We start from the raw sequence: 24,518 nt of genomic DNA on the forward strand, positions 1-24,518 counted from the left end.
GAGGCCCCTGTGGTGCTTGGGCCCATCCCTGCCTGAGTGCCCAGGTCCTGATGGTCGGGCCAGGCTGCGACCCGGGCTGTGCGTGGCAGCCCCCAAGGCCGCTGTTGCTCGAGGCTGTGCCTGTGCCTGTGCCTGTCTGCAGCTGCTGGTCCCGTGTGCGGGGTGGAAGGGCCGTCGTCCTTGCTCAGCTCCTTAGCATCCATGTGGGCTGAAATTTCCTTTTTGCAGCGCCAGTGGATCTTTCAAAAGGAACAATACCAGAGAACTCCAGGAAAACAAAAGGGCAAACCAACCTCAGGGTTTCAAGAACATGGGCTGTTCTTTGGTGGCACGTCTGCCCCGGGCACCCAGGCCAGTGCTGGGTTTGGGCCCGTAAGACAGCTTCCCCTGGCGTCCAAAGCCCCTGCCCTGTCCACAGCCACCCCCACCTTCCCGTGCGCACCCCTCCCTCTGTAGGCGCGCGGCCCGGGAAGGGGCACAGTTGGCATCGTTTGGAGCAGGATCTTTACCAGAGCTAGGAAGGAGATGTTTCCCTGTAAGCAGGGCCCTGTGGGTGTCATCCAGCCGGGGTGAGATAGCATCTAATTTGTGTTCTGCCATCCTCCAGCCTGGGAAGACGCAGTCTCTCACTCCCCAGTACCTGGCCTCAGAACGTCCAGTCCTGCTTGACACCTACGTCAGCTGAGGCCAGTCCCAGGTCTCCCGTCAAACCCACAGCCACCCTGACCCAGTAGTCTGGCCTCCCCTCGGGCTGTTCCCCTTCAGGGCTGCTGACCTGGTACAAGTGACGTCTCCTCCACCCGCCCACCGAGACAAAGCTGCTTCCCTTCCTGCGCATCACTGAGATGGCTGCGGTCATTGCGTGCCCAGTGCTAACTACATGGGACCCTTGTGGGTTGAGGCTCAGGGTGAAATTCAGTTACTTCCTGCCCCGTGGGGTCAGGACATGGCCATCTGCCCTGCTGTCCCTTCCCTGGTTGGGCCTCTGAGGGAATGGGGCCCCCGGGTAGCTCCCACTGGCTGTCCCTCGGTCCCCCCGTCATACGCAGCACCCCTCGGGTCCGCGGGTGGGTCCAGGTTGGGGGTGCCAGGGTGCGTGGCCAGTGGGCTGTGGAGAAGCTGAGGGGCCCTACCTTTCCTGGGGTGGAGCGTGGCGCTCGTGAGTTGTCTGCTGTGGGGATGCTGTTTATGGCCCCGAGTGGCAGGTGTGCTTGTGGGTGGAGGGCGTGTTTGGGCACCTGGCCTCCCAAAGCTGGGCCCTGGGTTGGAGGCCAGGGAGGCTGCTTCCTAACCGTCCCTCTGCCCCATTCCTTCCCGCCAGCCCCAGCCCCTCGGAGCTGCTAAGCTTGGGTGGATCCTGAGTCCTAGACAGACCCTGGGCCCAGGGGAGACCTGTCCAGGCCCATACCTGAGCTAGGGTCCTCCAGGAAACGCCTGGGTTAGGCAGGGCAGTCCCCGGAGACCTTGATACTTACCCTCTCCCGTTGCCTAGCCCCTTCCAAACCTGTCTCTGGACCACTGGGCCCTCAGGTGTTGACCTGAAGATTTCCTCCCCATAGGCAGGAGCTGGTTAGGCGTGGTGCCCATGTGCCCGAGCCGGGCTCACCCCCCAGCCCAGCAGAACAGCTCCCCACCCAGCAATTAGGGAGCTGGGCCGGCCAGAACCGCCAGCGGGGAGTGGGTGGGCGGCACCAAAACTTGGCAGCCATGCCAGAAACCGAGGCCTGGCCCAGAAGTAGGGGGAGGGCACGGGGCCCTCCCAGATGTCTGTCTGCGCCAGGCAAACCAGTTCGCTGGTCCCCAAGCAGGCTGGGTGGCTCTGGGGCCCGCACATCACAGGTGCCCCTGTCACTGGGTCATATCACCGTCGGGCCGCCTTTTGGGGAGCCCTTCCCTGCCAGGCCTGGCGCCTGCACGGCCTGAGGCTCCGCCTCCCCGGCACACCTGCACCAGCAACCCTTCCATCTAGAAGTGTGGCCAGCCCTGCACCGTGCTGCTGGGCCCTGTCCCCTTCTGTCCAGTGCCACACTTCCAGCAGCTCGTGAGCCCCTTAGCAGTTGCTCGAGGCCTCCCCCTCTCTGGCCTCCAGGGTCACTGACAGCGGTCTCTTCCGACCCCAGTGACCTCAGCGCCCCTCAAAGCTCTCTGTACCCTTGTCCTCTCCAGGCCTGGGTAGAACCACAGATCTACAGGGGGGACATGGGGAGGGGGCAGGGCACTGATGTGGAGCCGCCTGGAGGGTAGGAGGAAAGGTGAGTGGAGCAGGCCCTGGGCCTAGCCAGAACAGGGAGCTGTGGTGCCCAGCTTGGGCCCCGGCGCCCCGCGCAGAGGAGGCAGGCAGCGCTCAGCTCTTGCCTTGTCAAGGGGACCCCGAGCTCCCCTGCTGTGCCCGAAGCCCCCCCGCCGTACGTCTCCATCAGCTGCTGTGATCGTCAGTTTGCCATTCTCTCTGCTGGGCTGCAGGCATTGCCAGGCAGGGCGGTGGCCTCTGTCTCCCTCCCCAAGCCCACCTTGGCTCCAGCCCTACAAGGCACCAGGGAAGTGGAGGCAGGCATGGCCAGACCTCCGCCTGAGGGTGAGGAAGGCTTCAAGGCGGGCAAGGCTGTGGCGCTGAGCCATTCGTGGGCACCCGCGCGTGCCAGGTCTGTGCCCAGCAGAGCCTGCAGAGCCCGTCACCTTCCGTTCAGCAGGGACGCGCTGTGGCCGCCCTCGGGTCAGAAGCCGAGGCCCAGCGCCTGTGCGCAGCGGTTCTCCAAAGAGGGTGCAGGCCCTGGTGATGACCCGGGGACCCCCTCACGGAGTTAGGAAGTGAAAAAGGGTGCCAGCAGGAGCAGGTGTCCTTTCACGAGGCTCTGCTCTGCTCTTCGGGAGCGGGAGTGCGGGCTCACATGGTCAAGGCAGAGGGCAGGGCCATGCTGTCCTTCCCTAAGGGTGAAGCACTTGCCTCTCCCTTGGGAGCAGAGTGAGACGGCAGCCCCTTGCGATGGGTCTGGACTTGGTCCTAGGGAAGTATGGGGGAGGTTCCGGGAGGGGTCCTGCCCAGACATCTGGGGGAGCAGAGAAAGGGAAGGCAAAAACCAGGGCCAACACACACAACCCAACATAAGTTTGGTGTCCTGCTCTCCTGTCACCGGCTTAAACATGTGCGTGTGCATGTGCAATAGTGATACTAGGATCAAGCTCAGGGAGTGCTGGGCTACATCCCCAGCTCTTTCTGTTTTTAAGACAGGACCTCATTGAGTTTCCCAAGCTGGCCTCCAGCCTGAGGTCCTCCTGTCTCAGCCTCCTGTGTAGCTGGGATTATAGGCATGGGCCACCACGCCCACCCATCCTGAACTTTGTAATTGTGTTCTAACAGGTGCCTCACATTTTTATTTTGCTACGCACCTGCAAATGAAGTGCATAGTTCCAGAATCAACGACAGACTTTCAAGGAAAGACAACAGGGAGAGGAGCGAGGGCACTGACTTGGAGCCGCAGGACTTCAGTGGGGCCTGGGGCTGGCGGGGAAGGCAGCTGCAACCCCTGGTGCTGGGCCATGTCTGCCTCACACACTGTGCCCCACCTCTACCTTCTAGTTCTGCCTTCCAGGCCCGCGGCCAAGAGGCAAGGAACAGGCCACATTTCCAAGAGGGCCCTTGACCCGGAAGGGCTTATCCTTGCTAGTCAAGAACTTACAAATTTGCAGTGTTCCTTATGGGCTTTTTCTTTTCTTCCTTTTTGTGAAAAGTGTTTAATCCCACCTAATATGTAATGTCAGAACACACTATAAAATAGCAAGAGAAACTATATAGCAGATTGATGGAAAAATATGTTCTACACTTCCATGGAAAGCATGAAAAACAGAGATTCCACTTTGTAGGGAAAAATACTGGTGTTTGGAAATGAGAGGGTAAAGAAGGAAGAGTTACCAGGAAGTTAAATGCAAAGGCTAAGAGGAAGTGACTCACATTTGCACCAATCCTTCTGAAATAAGAGGGCACTGGCTGGGGTTTGGTTTTGTTTTTCTTCTTTCTGCCCATGTCCTGGGGCTTAAACCCAGAACCTTTACACCGAGCTACATCCTCAGCTCTTTTTAAATTGTGAGGTGGTTCTGCCAAGTGGCCCAGGCTGGACTCGAACTTGTGATCTTCCTGCCTCAGTCTCCCACTGTTTTTCTACTTTTAAATTACATTTTAAGAATCAAATCCGAGGAAACTGGCAAAAAGTTCAACTACTGCTGAATTTGTGAAAGCAGCTAATGAAGCAATCTGCTTTGAAACAATCCCCCCTCAAAAACCAAAAACACGATCCCAGTGAGGAAGAACATCCACCGTGTGATACAACTCGGTGCAGAGTGCGGGATGCGCGGAGCCGGTGACAGGGGAAAGGCCACGTGTGGGCGGCCGAGCGGATTCCGGACAAGGCCGGCTTTGCTCTGCACTCGGCCAGGATTGGGGAGCAGTGGGGCCGCCCGGGGCGTTCTCAAAAGCTTGTGAGGTCCAGCCGACCTCGGCGGGGCCCTGCAGCTCCTCGCCCCCGCGGCTTCCTTCGGCGTGGGGCCGGGACCACCCAGGCTCCGGCACCACCGGCCCTCGCCTCTGGGCACCTACTGTGTTCGGCGGGGATGCAGACCCAGCCGGCCCCACAACAAATAAACACAAGACTTCAAGCCAGGGCTACAAAGCAAGCAGAGCTGGATTGTGCAAGCGCGGCAAAGAAAACAAAACAGCATTGTGCAAGGGTGGAGGGTGCAGGGCAGAAGGCGGAGGGGTGGCCGGGAAAGAGACCGGGACGAGGGAGCTGCATGCAGATCGGGAAGCGGCCGGGGCCTCCACCGGGTGCCCCCGCCGCGGCTGGGGCCCGTGAGGGGCGGTCGCCTCTGTCCCTTCCCTCCAGGGTAGGCCCGAGAGGCTGGGGGCTCGGGATCCCCGCCCCACCTCCTCTTCGCGGGCTCCGTCGACCTGGAGCCGACTGCAGCCCAGCTCCCTCCGACCCGCGACCCCCGCACCCCACCTCCGGGCCTGAACCCGGGGCTGCTCCCCGCGCGGCACCCGGGGCTCTTCCCGTCTTTTACTGAGACACGTCTTTAAATCGCTCCCGCCTCCGCCGGCCGGCGCTGGGGCCGCTCCTGCCCGGGGGCACCGCCGGCGAGCGCGGGTTCAGTCCGCACCCTCCAGCCGGGTGCGGGGCGCGGAGCGGGAGACTCGTGGGTCAGACCGCAGCCACCGGGCGCGCGCCACGAGACTGGGCATGCGCGAGTCCAGACCGCGCCGCCGCGGCGACTTCCGGTTCTGGTGACAGCGGCGCCGGAAGCCGGGGCGACCTGCGGGAGTCGGCGGGCTCGGGGCGCGGCCGGCGGGCTGAGGTGCGCGGCGGGGAGGGGAGGCAGGGCGGCCGGGCCGGGCCGGGCCGTGTCCGGAGGCCCCGAGCGAGCCGCCGTCGGGCCGGCGGGGACCTGGAGACCACAGGGCCCGGGCCGCGCCCTGAAGAGCCGCCGCGGTCGCCCGGCCCAGCCCGGTCCTGGCGCTGCCCGGCCGGCCGAGGTAACCTCAGGGCGCGCGGGTCCGGCAGGGCCCTAGGCGGGGTCCCCTGAACGATGAGGAGTTTGCCAGTCACCTGCCCGCCGATGCAGGGGGAATCCCAGAAGGGGCTGCTGCCCAGGGGAAAGGGGGGCTTTTTCCTTCCAGTTTTGTCTAACGAGAAAAGGAGGAACAGAGACATCAAATGGGGATGTGCGGAAGGGACAAGACGGACGGCAGGTGACTGTGAAGGCGGGGTAGAGGAGTCTGCGTAGGTACCGCGTGTGTGTGGAGACCAAGTGAGAAGGGGCCAGCCCTAGGAGATGGGGGAAAGAGTGTCGGCGCCGAGGGCAGAGCAGTGCAAAGGTCCTGAGGCACAAATAGACTGGACATGGTCTAGTGTGAACGAAGGCTAGCGTGGCTAGAGGACAGCAGGTGAGAGCAGTGCTGGGAGATGAGGAGTCGGGATCGCACTCTGAGGACGGTTGGAGTCTGCCAGTTAAGCAGAGGCTTGCTAGGTGGAAGAGAAGGGCTGTAAAGGTGTAAGAATCGTGCCAGTGGAGGCCAGCGTTTTCCACAAACTTCCCTTCTCCCAGCCCCAGGAGCCCTCTTGTCTCAGGATGCTGCAAACTGGAAGCAAAGCCCCATGCCTGCCTTGGTGGAGATGTTAATATTTACTTCATGCTCTTTCTGCCCATCTCTCGGGTTTGAGCTCAGGCCCTCCAGGCCAGAGGTTCGGAAATGGATGCACCTCTTAATCAGCGGATGCTTCCTGGGTGCCCACCTGTGGAGCAGGCGGGGGGGCCTGGGCTCTGAAAGGAGAGGGGAGGTGGGACTGATCTCCAGCCCCTGAGCAGCTTGTGGGAGTGAACAGGGAGTTACCATGCTGCTTCCACAGGGGGACTCTGATGTGTGTAGTTCGCACCCCCTGGACAGGTGTGTGAGGCAGGGAGGTGTCATCCGTGGGGGCTGGAGGGCAGAGGGCCCCAGGATCCTGTGATGGTGTCTTGTGCAGAGGAGGCGAAAGTGTAATTGCATGTCAAGCCAGGGCGATGCAGAGCCAAGGGGAGGCAGAGGCGACCTGCGATTTGGAGCGATCACCCTGGTGGGTCATCTCGATACCTGTAAGACCCTGGGGGAGGAAGGTATAGGACCAGTGGACATGAGATTCCAGTCACTGGCTCCTGCGTTACTCGTGAGCTCTGTCAGACAAATGCGCTCATGGCTCCTTGTGTTCAGGACGGATGACGGGCTGACTCCGGCCTCGAGGCTCCCTCTGACTCCACCCCGTTAGCTCCTGTGCTTTTTGATTGTTTGGTACCGGGGATCAAACTCGGGACCTTGCGCTTGCAAGGCGGATGCCAGAACCACTGAGCTAAACCCCCGGCCCGATGCTCTTTGAATTTCTTTTTTTTTTTTTTTGGTACCAGGGATCGAACTCAGGTCCTTGCGCTTGTGAAGCAGGCGGCGGAACCACTGAGCTAAATCCTTGGCCCAGCTCCTGTGCTCTTTGGATAACTTTGGTTTTTTCCACCAATACTGAGGATTGAAATCAGGGTCTTTCCCATGCTACACAAGTACTCTACCACGAGCTATATCCCTATCCCCCCACCCCTTTTTTTTTTTTGGTTTTGTGAGACAAGGTCTCACTATGTAATTCAGGCTGTCCTTGAACTCTTGGTGATCCTCCTGCCTCAGCCTCCTGAGTGCTGAGATTACAGGTGTGTGCCACCAAACCTGGGTTCCCTCCCCCACTTTTTAAAATTTTGAAACAGGGTCTCATTAAGTTATCCGGTGGCCTCAAATGTGTGGTCCTCCTCCCTCAGTTGACAGTAGTTGAGATTACAGGTGTGGGCCGCTACGCCTGACTCCTTTGCTCAGCTCTTTGGATGGAATACCTGCAAGCAGTTATTTTCCCAGCTCATTTTTCTTTTAAATTTTATTTATTTTTAGCCAAGTGTGGATTTACATCTGTAATCCCAGCACTCGGGAGGCTGAGGCAGGAGGATCCCTGTGTGTCTGAGGCAGCCTGGGCTACATAGCAAAACCCTGTCTCAAAAAAAAGTTTCTTTGTGGTTCCAGAGATCACACCCAGTCCTCAGGTGTTCTAGGCAAGTACTTTCCCACTCAGGTGTCACACCTCCAGCCACTTGTTTTAATTTTTAAGTTTTTAGGTGCTGGGGACCCAGACCAGGGCTTTCTCACCGGGCTCTCTCCCCCACCCCACTCCACCCCCACCTATGCTTTGTTTTTTAATTTTGAGACAGAGTCTCATGAAATTGTCCAGGCTGGGCTCAAGCTTGCTTCCTGCCTCAGCCTTGCAAAGTGCTGGGATTGCAGGTAGGTGCCGCCATACCTGGCTGATCACACTTCTCAGGTCGTTGTATGTTTAATTGGTCACGTGAGGCCTTTTCCTTGTCTGCATTATTTATGTGTCCCCTTATCACCCCCATTTCCCTGCTGTTCCCACTGTAGGAAAGCAGTCATGCATTTAGAATACCGCTGAGGCTCTGTATCTACGGCTTCAGCATTTGTGGGTTCAACCAATCTTAGGTCAAAAATATGCGGAAAGCCAAGCTTAGTGGCACAGGCCTGTACTTGTAGCACTCTTGGAGGCTGAATAGAGAGGTTCACAAGTTCGAGCCCTGTCTGGGCAACCTAGTAACTGGGCAAGATCCATTTGGAAAAAGAAGAAAGAAAGAAAAAAAAGAAAAAGGGGGGCGGGCTGGGAAGGTAGCTCAGTGCAAAGGCCCTGGATTCAATTTTTTGCTCAGTATTGCAAAAGAAAGTACTGTGGGGTAGAGCTCGGTGGTAAAGCACAGCTTAGCAAGCCTGAGGCCCAGGGTTGATCCCCAGCACCAAAACACCCAACACTAAAAATTTTATTTAAATTACAAGAGAGAAGGGTGTGTGTCCGTTTTATCAAGTACTGTCCTATTTTGTATGAAACTCGAACACCTGTGGATGTTGGTATCCAAGGCTGTCCTCCAACCAATTCCTCATGGACACCAGGGGATAACTGTACATCCTCTTATTTGCTATATTGTTTGTTTGCCTTGGTTTTTGTGCATACATGTTTAATTTACACAACTAGTGTTCTGCCCTGACTTCATTTTATTCCCTGCCAAGACCATGTTTGGGGTTTTACTGATGTTGCTCTGGACGCACCTGGAACCCAGTTTCTAAGTGAGCGTGAACTGCCATGCACGCGTCCCCCACGCGTCCCCCACGTCACCCTGCACCTGGATCCTCTAGTGACCAGGCCCTCACATCGTCTCCTTACCCCAACAGACAGGGAAAATCCTGCGTCCGTTTTTTGTTTTTTTTTTTGGTGCCAGGGATTGAACTTGGGACCTTGCGCTTATGAGACTGGAACCACTGAGCTAAATCCCTGGCCCTCTCTGCCTTTTCATACAGTCTCAAGATGTTGACTCCTGGTGTCGTTGGTGTCCGACAGAGCCAGACTGTTTGACTTTGGTGACATCTGGACCCTTCCCAAGCTGTGTTTATTTCTGGTAAATTGTGACTCTGGTTCCCAGACACTCTTGGCAAACATTCTCCTGTCTCCCATCTTCCCCAGCGATGGTTCTCACAGGCTGCATGGCTTGCTTCCTGTGCATCGTCGTCAGTGATGGTTGCGGTACGTTTATCCCAACCACAAATACTTGCTGCTTTCCTTTCCTGGTGAAGCAGTGGTCTGTCTGGCTGGTCCTGAGGGCACCTGAGGCACAGCACTGAAGGGAAGGAGCCTGTGGCCACCGCTGGGCTCCCATTCCCACTCCTCCACCTCCCAACCTTCCTGTGTCTCATTGTCTCTTTGCAAAGCGGGGCCAGTAGCCACACTACCTTGTACATGGTTCTGAGAATTAAGTCATTGAGTTAATGCGTGTGAAGTCATCGGCAGTGCCTAGCACGTAATGAGGCCTTGTGAAATGGCAGGTGTTAATGAGAGCAGTGGCGAGGACCGTCCTGGACAGGAGTCCCTGTTACATGCCGCCCATGGCTCGCACGCCCAGGGTGGAGTATTTGTTTAGGAGCAATGGGGCAGAGCATCTGGAAGCCGCGATTACAGGTGTTAGAGTGGTGCTGTCATCCCACGTAAGGAGAGAAAGTACGGATCTGTTGTGGCCCAGGGCCATCTCCCTGTCGCTGTCTCCTGTCTGGGAGGGAGACTGATTGTAGAATGAGGCCAGGACCCACGGTGCTGCGGGTGAGGAGGAGTTGGGTCAAAGTGGGGGACCCCATGGTCTGCATGGGCGCGGGGTTCTCTGCGTCGTTACTCTGCCTGCTTGGAGGGCAGATGACAGGGCTCTGCTGTGGAGGGGTGGGCGACGTTGCCCTTCATTTCGGTCGTGGTGACGGTGGAGAGGAAAACTGACTGCTCTTGCCAACAGTCTGAGGACCGTTCGATGCCAGGGCTGCTCAGAAATGGAGGGAGGCAGCGAGCTGGGTGGGAGGGGATGCAGGAGGAGTGCGGTGGGTGAGGCAGGCCCCGGTGCAGTGAGAGTCGGGGAGCCAGGCCAGGCCGGGCTGGGCCGGCCAGAGCCAGCTGCCTGCAGCAGTGCCTGCACACACATGGGCAAGGGGAGCAGAGGGCCCCTGAGGGATGAAGCAGTCAGTCCCCTGCATGGAGCCACAAGAGCCGCGGGGGGCTGCCAGGCCCATCCGGCCGACACGGTTGCCATTTATTCACCATGCCACATTTCCACCTGTCAGCCAGGCGAGGACTGCTTCCTGGCCACTGTCACCACAGTACATGGCGAGAGAACATAAGAAAACACATGAGCTAGGACCACACGCAGTGCGCGGATTTCTAGTGTGCTGTGTAGCCTGCTGACTAAAAGGGGAGACGAACAAAAATAAGAGGGTAAAAAGAGTTGAAAACTGTCATTTTCTCACCGTGGTTCTTACCTGGGCACCCAGTAGGCACAGGATGGGAAGCTGTGGCTAGATGTTTTGTTAAGCAGAAACTCACCCGAGAAAGGTGAGGGGGCTCTGGAGAAATCAGTGGTCTGGGAATCTCCTCTGCCCCGGCCAGCCAGCTGGGGCTGAGCCAGCCACCCCTCCACAGGCTGAGGTGCCATGGAGCAGTGCGCCTGTGTGGAGAGAGAACTGGACAAGGTCCTGCAGAAGTTCCTGACCTACGGGCAGCACTGCGAGCGGAGCCTGGAGGAGCTGCTGCACTACGTGGGCCAGCTGCGGGCCGAGCTGGCCAGTGCAGGTGTGTGTCTGCCTGTGGACATGCGGGCCTGGGCTCCCTGGTGACTGGCCAGAGGGCGATGTTGGGTAGGATGCTGACACATGCATCTCTAGGCCTCCCGCAGGGAGGCAATGGCAGTCAGCCTCTGAGCTCTGTCAAAAAAGCCCAACAGGAGCTGGGTGTGGCAGCACACACTTGTAAATCCAGCACTCTTGAGAGGCTGAAGCAGGAGGATCAAGTTCAAGGCCAGCCTGGGCTTCATAGTGAGATGCCATCTTTAAAAACAAAACAAAAATATTAATTTACCTGAAATTGTTTCCATGTCCATTTTGTTCTTCACCGTTTTGTTTGCTTGTTTGTTTCCTTACGGTGCTAGGGACTGAACCCAGGACCTGATTCATGGTAGGCCAGCTCTGAGCTGCTTGCCTAGACCCTGCTTTTCTGTTTCTAAATTTCAATAACCTTTAAGATAATTTCAAATTTACAGGAATGTCCCAAGAATAGTGTAAATAAGTCATATACCCTTCACCCAGGTCTGTCAAGCATGTGGCAATATTTGCTGTATCATTCTCTTGCATATTGTTACTTTTTAGCCATTTGAAAAGTAAGTTTAGGTGTCCCTAACCCTTCAGTGGGTGCTTCCTAAGATCAAGAGCTTTCTCCTGGGCCAGGGATGTAGCTCAGTGGTTTCGCCACCTGCTGCGCAAGCACAAAGACCCGAGTTCGATCCCCAGTACAAAAGAAAAAAAAGAGCTTTTTCCTATGTAAATGCACTGTGATCATCAAAACCAAGCAGTGAAACAGTGATGTAATATTGTCACCTAATGACTGTGGCTCAACTTTGCAGTCTCGGAAACTTGATTGATTGTACTGGGGGCTGAACCCAGGGTCTTGAACTGAGCTACATCCACAGCTCTTTTTATTTTAATACAGGATCTCACTAAATCACCCAGGCTGGAGTCAAACATTCCTGCCTCCTGCCTCAACCTCCTGGGTGGCTGGGACTGCAGGCACATACCACCGGGCTCAGCTTCTGTTACTTACTTTCATGTTTACATCATCTTAGATCTTCACAGAGAAGGCTGACTGTGGTGGTGCACAGCTGTAATCTTGGCACTGAGAAGGCTGAGGCAGGAAGATCACTTTGAATTCAGGGCAACTCTGAATTACATAGTAAAACTGTCTCAGACAAAAAAAGAAAAATTGGGCTGGGGATGTAGCTCAGTGGTTCCGGTGCCTGCCTTGCAAGGTCAAGGTCCCGAGTTCGATCCCCGGAACCAAAAAAAAAAAAAAAAGAAAAGAAAAATTTAACCACAAGAAGCCATAGTTCCAATGTCTTTGAGGTGTAAGTCACTTATCACTAAGCTCATCCTTTTAGAGTATACAATTCAGTGGTTTTAAATCTACAGAGTTGCACATTCATTAGTACTTTCTCATTTGGGGATACTTTCATCGTTCCCCACAGACACCAGATGCATTAACACCAGTCCGCCTCGGCGACTTTTCTACTTTGTGCCTCTGTAGATTGCCTGCTCGGGTACTCCAGATAAAGAACCACACCACACGGGGCTGTCGGTCTGGCTTCCTTCATTAGCACAGTGTTTCGGGGCCCTTCCTGGGGCGCCTGGGCCAGCCCCGCGTTCCTTTCAGGGCCACGTTCTGTTGTATGGATAGATCATATTTTGTTTATCCATTAGGTGGTAGACATTTGAGTTGTTCCGACCTGTGGCTATTATGAATAATGCTGCTGTGAATACTGATATACAAGTTTTGGCGGGAACACATGATTTCATTTCTCTTGGAAGTGGAATTACTGTATTACATGGTAACCATTTGACAGATAAACATAGAATGTATAGTACAGTAAATGAGCTTAAAATGAGGTCCTCGGGGGGCAGGGATTTACCTCAGTGGTTCCGGTGCCTGCCTTGCAAGCACAAGGTCCCAAGTTCGATCCCCAGTACCAAAAAAAGAAGAATTAAAATGAGGTACTCAATCCCCAGAAAGTGCCAAATGGTCTTCACATCCCGGCAGCCCACAGGTGTACCGATGAGGGTGTGAAATCACCGGGACTGGCTTGTCTCACCTGGCCGGCCCCAGGCCGTGCGGTGGAAGCGTGGCAGACGCTGGGGTCACGAGCTGGGGCTGCCTCCTGCTCACTGCACGGCGTTTGGAGCAGAGGAAGCGGAGACCCAGTCTGCAGGAAGTGGGTGTGCAGTGCTGTGTGTGGTGCCTGAGTCTACTGTTTCTCCACAGCTCTCCAGGGCACCCCCCTGTCAGCCACCCTGTCCCTGGTGATGTCCCAGTGTTGCCGGAAGATCAGAGACACTGTCCAGAAACTGGCCTCGGACCACAAGGATATCCACAGCAGTGTGTCCCGAGTGGGCAAAGCCATCGACAGAGTGAGCAGCCAGCCTGGGGTGGGGCCGCACTGGAGCTGGTGAGTGCAGCCTGGCGGGGAGCAATCTCAAGCATGGAGCCTCAGGGCCCTGTCTCCTCCTCGGCAGAACTTCGACGCGGAGATCTGCGGCGTGGTTGCGGACTCGGTGTGGGACTCGCGAGAGAAGCAGCAGCAGACGCTGCAGACAGCCATCGTGGAGCACCTGTACCAGCAGGGCATGCTCAGCGTTGCCGAGGAGTTGTGCCAGGTAGGGCCGGGCCGAGAGCTGCGGACAGGACCTGCCCTTTGTGGTTATCTGGTCCTTTTCCCTGTTAGGGAGGAAAGCAGTCTTCCTGACATGAACAGCAGGTACCTCTAAAAACTATGCACGGCGAAAAGCAAATCTTCTGGTTTCCAGTCAGAATTGGTTGCCACCAGGGTGCTGAGCTGAGGCCCGAGACCCCTTTATTAAAAAGGGGTTAGTGAGGGCCAGGGATTTAGCTCTGTGGTTTCGCCGCCTGCTGTGCAAGTGCAAGGACTTGAGTTTGATCCCCGGTACCAAAACAAAAAAAACCAAAACAACCAAAAAGGGGTTAGTGAGGTCAGGTGTTAAAGACATGCTGGCAGTGCAGTAAAAAAGTTTCTGCCTTGGCCTAACTAGGGGGATTGAAAAGGAGTCATTTCCTGACTACGCCGCCTAACGCTGGCCCAGGTCCATCTCCCGTGCTCTGGTGGTGGGGGGAGGTTTGCAGTCCGCAGGCTGGGAAGTCCCTGTGTGGCCCTTGCCTCACCGAGACGGCCGGCAGCACCGCGGCTCCTCCAGCACACACCCTGCCTCTCTGCAGCCTGTCTGGCAGAAGTAGTTTTCTGTGTACCTGGCAGAATTTTGGAAACAGTCTTCCAGTGGTGGATCTTTCTCCCCACAGGAATCAACACTGAGTGTGGACTTGGATTTCAAACAGCCCTTCCTGGAGCTGAACCGAATCCTGGAAGCTCTACACGAACAGGACCTGGGCCCTGCCCTGCAGTAAGTACCTGCCCCCACCCCCAGGGCGGGTGGCGGCTTGCTGCCTCAGCCTTTCTGGGCACAGGGCTTGTCTGTGCTCTTCGATTTCCCCAGATGTGCTTGAGCTGGCTTATCCATCTCAGGTCCTGACTCGACCAGGGGTCCTTCTCTACCCCACCAGCTCCACTAACCTGGCCCCTTTCTTCCCAGATGGGCCATCTCCCACAGGCAGCGCCTGCTGGAGCTCAACAGCTCCCTGGAGTTCAAGCTGCACCGACTGCACTTTATCCGCCTCTTGGCCGGTGGCCCTGAGAAGCAGCTGGAGGCCCTCAGCTATGCCCGGCATTTCCAGCCCTTTGCTCGGTTGCACCAGCGGGGTAAGTGCCCAGCCCGCGGGGGGAGGCTGCTCCTGAGGCCTGCAAGACATGGATGTGGCCACTTCTGCGTCGGGTTGCCAGTCCCTACACCAGCCTGGGGTTTCACTGCCGGGACACAATACCCGACACCCGAAATTTAAAGGAGAAAAGGTTAATTAAGTTCATGGTTCCAGGGATTCAGTCCTTGGTCAACATCCCGGTGGGAGGGGGAGGGGGAGCATAGATGTTTAGTTCATGGCAGCCTGAAGAGCACCAGAGAGGAAGGGGGAGGGACCAGACGACACCCCAAGGCCACGCCTCTGCGACCCACCCGGACACCCTGAGAAACGTCCTCACCAGTCCCCAGGCAGACCCCAGAGCCGGTCAGGTTGGCCTCCACCTTCATCGCCACTGGCTGTTGCCTCCCCAGCCCAACACTGATCCCCCACTGCCTCATGAACTCCAGGCCCAAGGTCTCCGTCGTCCACCTCCACCGTAGCATTTAGCATCACCTCAGCCCTCCGAACTCCCCTCCTGTGCACCTAGCAGGGCTCTGCACCTGCACACTCAGGCCCTCCCAAGCCGCTCTCTGCACACTAAGATTGCCTTTGGGTCCTGCCCTGGAGATGCTCATCAGAGTAACCTGGAGGCTGCTTTCTCTTTCACCTTACTCATACTTATTGCTTTGAAATTTATTAAAAAATAAATATGAAGGCCAAGGGTGTGGCTCAGTGGCGGAGTGCCCAGTTAGTGTGCCTGAGATTCTGGGCCCGATCCCCAGCACCATAGAAATGAATGCGTGAACGTCATGAAAGCCAGAGTGATTGTCACCTTTAGCTGGGCCTGCTGCCCCTGAGAGGCTGGGACCTGGGGTCTGCCCTGCTACCCGTCAGTGCCAACCTGAGGCGTGTGCTCCATGCACGTGGCAGGACAGCAAGGAGACTGGAAAGGGACTCAGCGCTCTGCCCAACTCCCTGTTGGCAGTGCTTGTCCTTGTTGTATGGAAACAGCTGGGAGACCCCACCTCCCCTGGGCTTTCGAGAGAATTCGTTTTGCCGGAGGCCATTTCAGTCCCTGCTCCATGGCGGGTCTGGGACGAGGGCTCACCGGACGGACGCACAGTGCTGCGCCTCACAGCTCTGCCTCCCTGGTTGCCTTGTAGAGATCCAGGTGATGATGGGCAGTCTGGTGTACCTGCGCCTGGGCCTGGAGAAGTCTCCCTACTGCCACCTCCTGGACAGCAGCCACTGGGCGGAGATCTGTGAGACCTTCACCCGGGACGCATGCTCCCTGCTGGGGCTCTCTGTGGAGTCCCCGCTCAGCGTCAGGTACTGCAGGGCCCCAGGGGCGGAGGAGGGGAGGGGAGGGGAGGGGACAGAGGGAAGCGTAGTTCTGTGAGTCCCCCTGCCCCGGTCAGGAACACTTCCTGGTGCTTCTTAGACCTGACTGACTCAGCTGTCCTTCAGATGGAAGTCGCCTGTTCTTACAGTGGGAGAGCAGAGGCTCTGCCTCTCTGCCCCACAGGCCTGGATTCCCGTGAGAGCCTCCAAGCTGACCCACAGCCCTCCAGCAGCCACCCGCCTCCCAGGCCCTGACACCACTTCCCTCCGGGGAGGACTCACGTGGCTGTGGAACGTGGGTTTACAGCTGGGCTTAGAAGTCTCCTCACAGTAATACTCTTCTCTCCCAACTTACTCAGCAACCCTGGAAGCTAGAGTCGCGGTTATCCTCGTTTTACAGATGAGAAAGGAGGTAGGCTCACCATGTGAATGGACCTCCCAGGCACCTCACAAGGAATAAAGGGCAGTTGGACTGACACGAGCCACACACCCACAGTGGACAGCTGTTGGTCTTGGATTGCTGTGGAGTCCCAAGCTCCATCCCAGGATGGGAGACCGACTCTGTTCTTGGCTGCTTTGTCACTGGACATCTGTGTTACACAACAGTATCTCCCAGCAGGAACATACCAGCCCCTCGAGGGCGACTGGACTGTCATGCGGCCCCACCATGTGCACTGTGGGCGTTTCTCACACAGGGCTCCCCGAGCAGTCATCCCAAGACCAAGACCAGGACTGTTAGGACCGCAGCAGGGTTGCTCCCCCAGGAGGGCCTGTCACACTGACTGACCCCAGTCCCCTCGTACCAAGGTTTGCTGTGCTCTGGCCGAGCAGGCATCCGCCTGGGTGCTTCCTCTGGCCTTTCCCGGAGGTTCTTCAGTTTGAGGGTAGATTAGAATGGGTCTCCAGAGTTGGGCACGCTAACTATATATGTGGCACTTGATGAGCGACCTGAAGGGTCTTCAGGGACCGACTGGCCCTCATGCCACTGTCCAGTCCTGTCTCACGTCCTGTGCTGGACACGGTGTGGTGGTCCTTCTGGCTGCTGGGCTCCGTGGCCCCGGCCACCCCAGCCCTGGCTCTCTTCTGCAGCTTTGCCTCTGGCTGTGTGGCACTCCCCGTGTTGATGAACATCAAAGCTGTGATTGAGCAGAGGCAGTGCACTGGCGTCTGGAGTCACAAGGACGAGTTGCCGGTGAGCCTGGGCCTGGCAGGGGGGGGTGCCAGCAAGAGGCAGTGGCCGGGCAGGACAGGAAGTGGAACTCAGACCTGTCGGCCTCTCCAGATCGAGATCGAGCTCGGCATGAAGTGCTGGTACCATTCGGTTTTCGCCTGTCCCATCCTCCGCCAGCAGACATCAGATTCCAACCCTCCCATCAAACTCATCTGCGGCCACGTCATCTCCCGAGATGCACTCAACAAGCTCATTAATGGAGGAAAGTAAGTCTCCCCTGGCCCTCACCCCGCTCCATCTTGGCCTGGCTCACCCCTGAGATGCTCTTGCCTCTCCCTTTGCAGGCTGAAGTGTCCCTACTGTCCCATGGAGCAGAACCCAGCAGACGGGAAACGGATCATATTCTGACTTCCGTCTGAAAGGGACTTTGCTGTTAAAGCCTCAGTCCGCCTCAGTGGACTGGGATTGGTTTCAGAGCACCTGGCCAAGGGGCAGTATGTGGGGTGGGGCCTTTGGCAGAAGCCTGGGATGAGGTGCACCAACCCACCCTGGGCAGCGGGCTCCTTGGCCCAAAGGCGGATGCTGGCCTCTGCCCTCAATCAGTCTCTATTTGTCCCTGATTTAGTGACAGCCCAGAGTAGCAGAGGGCTTGGCCACCAGCAGCAGAGATTTCTCACCCCTGCCCTCAGCCAGTCTCACCACCATGCTAAGGCTGTGTCCTCTCCTGCCCCACAGCCCAGGGGTGTCCAGCTGTGGCCTCCGCTGTACAGTCTCCATTGTACATATCCACTCCCCACTGTAAATAGCACAAGGTAGAACTGAGTGCCACTGTTTTATAACTGAGTAAATATATTCATAGCCCTTCTCCTTACTCCTGCCAGCCGAGAGCTTAATAACAAGTACGCGTGCCTGCTGCACACAGGTACTGGGCATGGTCTCATGGCTGCTGCTACCAAACCTGGCAGGTGGTGTCCTCTGGGAAGGCCTGATGGCAGATCCCACACAAGGTGCTTGTCCCTGGATGTGTAGAGTCTGACTAGAGTCAGTGCAGGGGATTTAGGAAGATAGGAGCATGGAGTCTGAGCTGGCTTTTGAGCCTCACACCCAGCTCTATTCAGATTACTCCTTATGAAGTTGGGTCACCATGTTTACCGAGTCCTGTGTGGGCTGTTACGTTAGGGGTGATTTATTCCTTTGCAAAATGTACTGTGTGGCAGCTAAGTAGCTTCCCTAAGGTTGACAGTGGCTTCTAAGGCCCCTGGGCGAAGTGGAAAGAATGGGGTGTCTCTAGCATAGGAGGTGCAGGTATCTGTGAAGTAGAGCCCGGTCCTGTCACCTTGGCTCCCAGCCCCACCTCTCCTGGACGTCGATTTGGGACTCTGGAGGGCAGCAGAGTCAGCGTGCAGCTGGAGCCGAAGCTTGGGCCTTGGAGGACAGCACAGCACTGAGTACTCTAGGGTCCTTTTATTCTCTGGTGAGAAAGATTGCTTCCGCACTTTCCTGCCTGCCAGCAGCTGCTTCACGCCGCCTCCTCTCAAAAAAAACCACCCACAGACTCACCAGATGTCAGTCTTAGCATTTACTTCCACCCCACACTCTGGAACTGTCTTCATTTAAGCTCAACAGGAAATGGCACTGATGGAGAAGACTCTGGCTCTACCATTAAGAAACCCTTGCTGGAGCTGGCTGGGAAGAGCATGTGCCCCGCGGAGTCGGGGAGGTGCTATGAGGGTGAGCGGCCAGCCCAGCAGCTTCCACCGGTGCCTGGCTTGCTGTCCAGCCCCTCACAAGGGCGACGGCAGGGCCTGCACCTCCTCCAGGCACTCGTCGTAGGCCTCCTGGTACTCCTCATGGGGCTTGACCATTATCACACAGGTGGGGCGCTTGGAGCCCGCAGCTGCACCCAGGTCCTGCAGAGAACAGAGAGGAGGTCATGTGGAGAAAGGGCACAGCCTGTACATCAGGGGTCGTCCTCAGCCGTGCTCTGGGCAGGCATTGTGTTGCATAGGTTGCCACCATTTCGGATCTTTCTGGGGACTCAACCCAGGGCCTTCACACTGACCCAGCCCTTTAAAAAACTGTTATTACTGGGGCCAGTGGTGCTGCGCCTGCCTGGCAATCGCAAGGTCCTGGGTTTGATCCCCAGTACCAAAATAAATAGAAAAAATTGTTATTATTTTTGAGACAGGGTTTTAGTCACTAAGCCACCGAGATTGGCTGGAACTGGGGATCCTCCTGTGAGCCTGCAGCCTGCTGGGATTACAGGTGTGCACCCCACACCTGGCTTGGAAACCAGCAAACCTGCAGCACCTCAGTTGACCAAGCACGCTCATCTCCATCTTGCTTTCATTTGCATAGTTCACAGGGGGAGGGTCCCATTTGTGAAAAGGAAACCCCAGCTATTCAGGAGGCTGACGAAGGACTGGGAGTCCCAGGGCAGCCTGGGCTGTAGGGGATTCAAGGCAAGCCTGCGATACATACCACAACCCTGTCACAAAAAGCAGCAAACGCAAGTACAGAAAGCAAACTGATGCACAGTGCACAACTAGGAAGCAGTGGAGCCAGAGGCCACCCAGGCCACCCTAACTCTAATACTTCAGTTCTTGCAGCTCTGCAGACCCCTCTCTGGGCTGGGCTCCGCTCCTTACCGTCTTGGAGGGGATATAGACATAAGGCAAACTCCGGTCCTCGCACATGACTGGGAGGTGGCAGTATACCTCGATTGGTAACGTGTCTCCTGCCAAAACCATGATCCTGAAATGAGAGCAACTGTCGTCATGTCTAGCTTGCTCCTTCCTTCCCTCAGTCCTGAAGTGCTACCTCTGGGCCGGCTCCAGGGGAAAGAGATGAATAACACCCTGGCTGCAGGAGCCTGCTACTAATAGCCCACGGTGCAAACGGCTTCTGCTGGGGAGGTGAGCCCTGCCCTCCTGACACGTCAGTGCCACCCAGTGTGACGACGGGTACCGTCGCAGGGAGGAGGGCCAAGGAACAACAGCTTTCCCGAGCCCCAAGGGCTCCGGCTAGGAGGTGACACGGATGCCCCGACTGGTGCCAGGCACCCCACGGGGCAGCGGGTGGGAGGACAGTTTGGGAGAAGTTGCATCGGGCGCCTGGGAACCTCTGGAATCAGGAGGGGGGAAGCAAATGGCAGAGCTGGAGAGACTGGCAGGTGTGGCACTGGAGGGCCACGAGTGCCGGGCTAAGACTCATGCACTCTGCCCAAGAGGGGAAGGGAGGCAGGCAGAGCAAAGGCTGCCTCCACACTCCGAATTCCCCTTCAGCCTCGCAGACTCCCCAACTGCCGCCTCTTCCTTCCAGTAGCTCTGACGGTTGGTGTCCTCGCAGCCTGGCCTCAGCTGCCCTCTGCTCTGTGCTCTCCTCCTGGCTGACCTAGATAGCAGCCATGGTGTCAGGTGCACCTAGGAGTTACTACTCTCGAATCCACTCTCCAGCCTGGCCCAAGCCCAAACATGTGCAGTCATCTGTGTATTTGACAGTGAGGCTGGGGACAGGCCAGGGGATGTCTCCAAGGTACGTCAAAACTCGCCTAAAACCAAACTTGTGGCTTTTTTTGGCAGTACTAGAGATCAGACCCCAGGCTTCTGCATGCTGGACAGGCATTTTCCCACTGACCTTTAAACCCAGCCCTAAACTCACAGCTGTCCACAGCTGAACATCCTCTCAAACCCACACTTTAAGTCCATCTCCAACAGCTCTTAACCCACATCTGCTCATGCCTCGCTTAGGGCTTTTCTCAACTGCCAAAAGAATCTTTTTGGTGGTACTAGGGATTCAACCCAGGGCCTGCACACTAAGCTACATTCCCAGCCCTTTTTTCTCTTCTGAGACAGGGTCTTACTAAGTTGCTAAATTGCCAAGGCTGGTCTCACACTTGTGGTCCTGCCTCAGCCTCCCAGAGTGCTGGGGTTACGAGTGTACACCACACCTGGCCAGAAAACCTTAAGGTGTCAGTATAGTTATCTCCTGGCTTTGACCCCCAGTGACCCCCCAGAGTTCTGGGAAGCTACTCACTATGGCTAAACAAGGCTCACATCGGGCCACTCTCTCCTCCGAGACCAACTCCCCGTGTCTTCGGATCTTAGCATGAATAGGGCTGCTCTGGAAACTCCATCCTCCTCACCACCACCACCAACTAAGACTCAGCTGCGTTTCAATGCACAGCATTCATTCACTCTCCTCTCGGTCTCCTTCTCGCTGGGCATGGAACCCAAGGCCTCCCACATGCTAGGCAAATGCTCATAGCACCGATGGGTGCCAGACTGCTGGGCACCGATCGGGGAGGCTGACTGTCCGGTCTGAGTAGGAAACGCAGGGAATAAAAACACATATTAACCTCAGACTCTGATAAAGGCCAGGAAGAAAGTGAAGTATCCCCGCTGCAGTTCGCGTTCTCCTCGCGGCTGGCGATCTAAACACGCGACCCCTTGTGTGTGCCTATCCGGTCCACGCCGTGGCCGCCGCTGGACGGCAGCTCAGCTCACACTTCAAGTCGGTTTCCGGACTGAAGGTCGTTCACCGGCCGCCTGGCTATCTGTGTACAGGCGGGGTCGGGGCCACCCTCATTTCACCGGGCACCGGTCACCACCAGAACCGCCAGCGCTGGCGGGAGGGTTCTTACCCTTTCTCCCCTTTGTTGACGAATTTCTGAACCTCCTTCACCCCGCGCCGGATCTGCTTCTGCTTCACGGCTGCAATGACAGCGGAGTCAGCCGGCCCGGTCCGACCCGGCCCGGCCCCCGTCCTCGCGCCCGCCCGCCCGACCGGCCGCACCTTTCTTGATGCACTTGTACAGCTTCCTCGTGAGGCGCCGAGGAGCCAGGGGCTGCGCGATGGGGTTCAGATTGACCAGCAGCTCCTGGTAAGTGCGCTCCCCGCCGCACGCCTCCGCCTGAGCCTCAGGCCCATCCGGATCAGCCTTTATTTTGGTCATCGCAGCGGCGATCACCACCGCGTCCCTAGAGCAAACCACGCGGCCCGGCGCCTCGGGAATCACTTCCGGGTGGCCTTCCGGGTCGCCAGGCCTGTGAAAACCGCCGGATGTTACAACCAATTAGGAAACGAGGTCTCTGACTCTGACCAATCGGCGTTTAGCTCCTTAAATAGCTAAAGGGGCGGAGTCTTGGCTCTAGGGGCGGGACGGACCACGGGTTTGAGCAGGCTAGGGGCGGGGTTTGCGTTGCCTGCCAGGCCCCGGGGGCGGGGAAGGGGTGGGCCCGGGGAGTGGGCGGGGCCGGTGGCCCGATCCCGACGCTCTGAGGCTTAAACTGCGGACTCGGCCTGCGTCCGGGCGGGACCGCGTGTGGGGCGCCGAGTCCGATCGCGGTGACTGGGAGCCCCGACGCAACAGACAGAAGGGGCGACCTCACGCTGGGTCTGGACCCCTTTTCTCCAGACGCTAGCTCTATTCCCGTTAAGTGCTTACAGGTTACCCGTGGGAGCCGTGCGCACCCTTGTGTGAGGCTGAGGCAGGAGAATTGCCCGGACTTCAAGGCCATCCTGCACTGCTTTGCCAGAGCCTGCCTCAAAACAACAACACTGATCGGTTTAAAACCGCAGCCCCCTCCGACCCCACTAGCAGGTCCCAGAGCGCCCTTTCATATCTCCTAGTTCTTGCCTCTGCGGATGGACGAGGCACACCTGGAAGGCAGCTCCCAGACTGGAGACTGGGCCTGAAGGCAGGGATGACGCCGGGAGGGAAAGGCCCTGCAGGCTGAGCTGGCCCAGGAGGGTGGGAAGCACCTCCCAGTCGGTCAGTGGGACACAGCTGTCGGGTAGTGGATGGTGATGCGGTCCAGGTATGAGCAGAACGAAGGTCCAGGGGAGATTCTTTCCCGGTTCTGGGGACTGAGCCCCCGGCCTTTCCAAAGCCAGCGAAGTGCTACACCCGCTGGGCCTCATCCCAGCCCTTTTTCATAAGTTTTTATGGTTATCGTTTGGGGTTATTTTGTTTGGTTTTGGTTTTGTTTTGAGACAGTCTCCCTATGTAGTCCAGGCTGGCCTTGAATTCCCAGCGATCCTCCTGCCTCAGCCTCCCGAGTACTGGGGTCACAGGCGTGCACCACCATGCCCAGCTGCTTTTGGTCGCTGCTTTTGGGATTGTAAATGATAAATTATTTAGGGCGAGTCATTTAACCTCTCTTGACTTCAGTACTCAGGTGACCAGAATAGATCAAAGACCTGTCTTTAAAAATTGAGGAGGAACCCTTTTAATTGAGATTTAATTCACATGCTGCATAATTTGCCTGTTTAAAATTCAGCTGAGCACGGTGGTACACACCTGTAATCCCAGAACTCTGGGAGGCTTGAGTCAGGAGGATCACAAATTCGAGCTCACCTTGAGCAATTTAGCAATTTCTCAAAAAAGAGTCCGTCTCCTTTCGCTGTCACCCTTGGCGGTTAACGTTTGGTGTTGGGTTGGCTGGAAGGGTAGCCTGGGAAACCTGGGAGCCTTGTTTGTGAGCGGCCTCTGCAGGAAGCGCGTCTGTAGCGGAGTGGCGGGGTGGGCACAGCCGCTGGCCGAGGCCGGAAAGCGGATTCACGCAGGCGCACGTGTCTGTCTCCGCCCACCGGGGCACCAGCTTTCCCCTGTGCTGAAGCCGGAACTCCAGGCTCCTGGCCTTCAGCCTCCCTGCCTCTAGGCCTCTGGATGTGGGTCGAGGCACGCTGCATGAACCCGGGCCAGCGTGGAGATGGCCTGTCGTGGGCCCCTCCCAGCCCTGACGACCTGAGCCAGCACCCCATGGTGAGTGCCCTTCGCAGAACCATGCACGTCCTTCGCCTCACTAGGGATTCACCTGTGTCTCCTTCCTCTTCCCCAACTCCCAACCAGTGATGGCGAACCATTTAGAGACGAGGGCCCAAACTGTGACCCAAAACCCACTCATTTATCACAAAGCGCCAACTCTGCAATTAAACCCGAATACTGAAGTTTTGATTTAGAAAAGCACAACTCATACATTAGCATCTTTTGTCTTAAAAGAAAAACAAGTTAACAAAGTGCCATAGGTTCACTACCACTGCCCTTAGCTATCACCAGTCTAGCTTGCTTTCTTTTTTGTGTGTGTTCATTTTGTTTTTGAGACAGGGTCTCGCTGTGTAGTTAAGGCTGGCCTTAACTCATAGCAATCCTCCTGCCTCAGCCTCCCAAGTGTGCACTTCCATGCACCGGCAATTTCTGTCTGTAGATTTCCTTGTCCTGAATATGTCACAGAAGCGCTGTCCTATAAATAATACTCTCATGCCTGCCTTCTTTGAACGTGTTTAAGGCTCATCTGTTGTGGTGTTCATCAGCACTTCTTTATTAAATGATAACCTGCAAGGTCATCATTTCGTCCATCAGCTGATACACATGTGGTGTGGTGGTAACACCGGTGTGAATGTTCATGTACGAGCGGTGGTGTGGTTGTAGGTTTTTTGGTTCTCCTGGTAATTACTGGGTCGGAAGGTAACTCTGTGTTCAATTTTTTGAGGAGCTGCAAGGCTGTTTTCCAAAGTGGCCACATTGTTACAGGATTCCAGTCCTTCCCTGTTAACTGCTGTGA

General features: G+C 56.7%; 2 protein-coding genes across 2 annotated transcripts; one reads left to right on the forward strand and one right to left on the reverse strand.

The window, feature by feature from the left end:
• The first annotated feature begins 10,582 nt into the window (after window positions 1-10,582).
• Rmnd5b (required for meiotic nuclear division 5 homolog B) lies at window positions 10,583-17,824 on the forward strand. Its single transcript, XM_004836688.4, has 9 exons — window positions 10,583-10,721; window positions 12,957-13,102; window positions 13,208-13,348; window positions 14,007-14,107; window positions 14,297-14,463; window positions 15,605-15,770; window positions 16,872-16,974; window positions 17,065-17,219; window positions 17,298-17,824. Exons 1-9 carry the CDS (start codon window positions 10,583-10,585, stop codon window positions 17,359-17,361), a joined length of 1,182 nt encoding a protein of 393 aa, XP_004836745.1. The 3' UTR covers window positions 17,362-17,824.
• A 693-nt stretch (window positions 17,825-18,517) lies between these two features.
• On the reverse strand, window positions 18,518-21,990 carry Nhp2 (NHP2 ribonucleoprotein). The gene is made up of 4 exons (XM_004836691.4): window positions 21,748-21,990; window positions 21,596-21,665; window positions 19,602-19,707; window positions 18,518-18,863 (listed from the first exon to the last, which is right to left on the reverse strand). The coding sequence occupies exons 1-4, from the start codon at window positions 21,905-21,907 to the stop codon at window positions 18,738-18,740; spliced, it is 462 nt and encodes a 153-aa protein (XP_004836748.1). The 5' UTR covers window positions 21,908-21,990; the 3' UTR covers window positions 18,518-18,737.
• Between the last annotated feature and the right edge of the window lie 2,528 nt (window positions 21,991-24,518).

Source organism: Heterocephalus glaber, unplaced genomic scaffold (genome assembly GCF_053883595.1).
Source record: "Heterocephalus glaber isolate CG9 unplaced genomic scaffold, H.glaber_assembly_v1.0 deba00001606, whole genome shotgun sequence".
NCBI classification, from domain to species: domain Eukaryota; kingdom Metazoa; phylum Chordata; class Mammalia; order Rodentia; family Bathyergidae; genus Heterocephalus; species Heterocephalus glaber.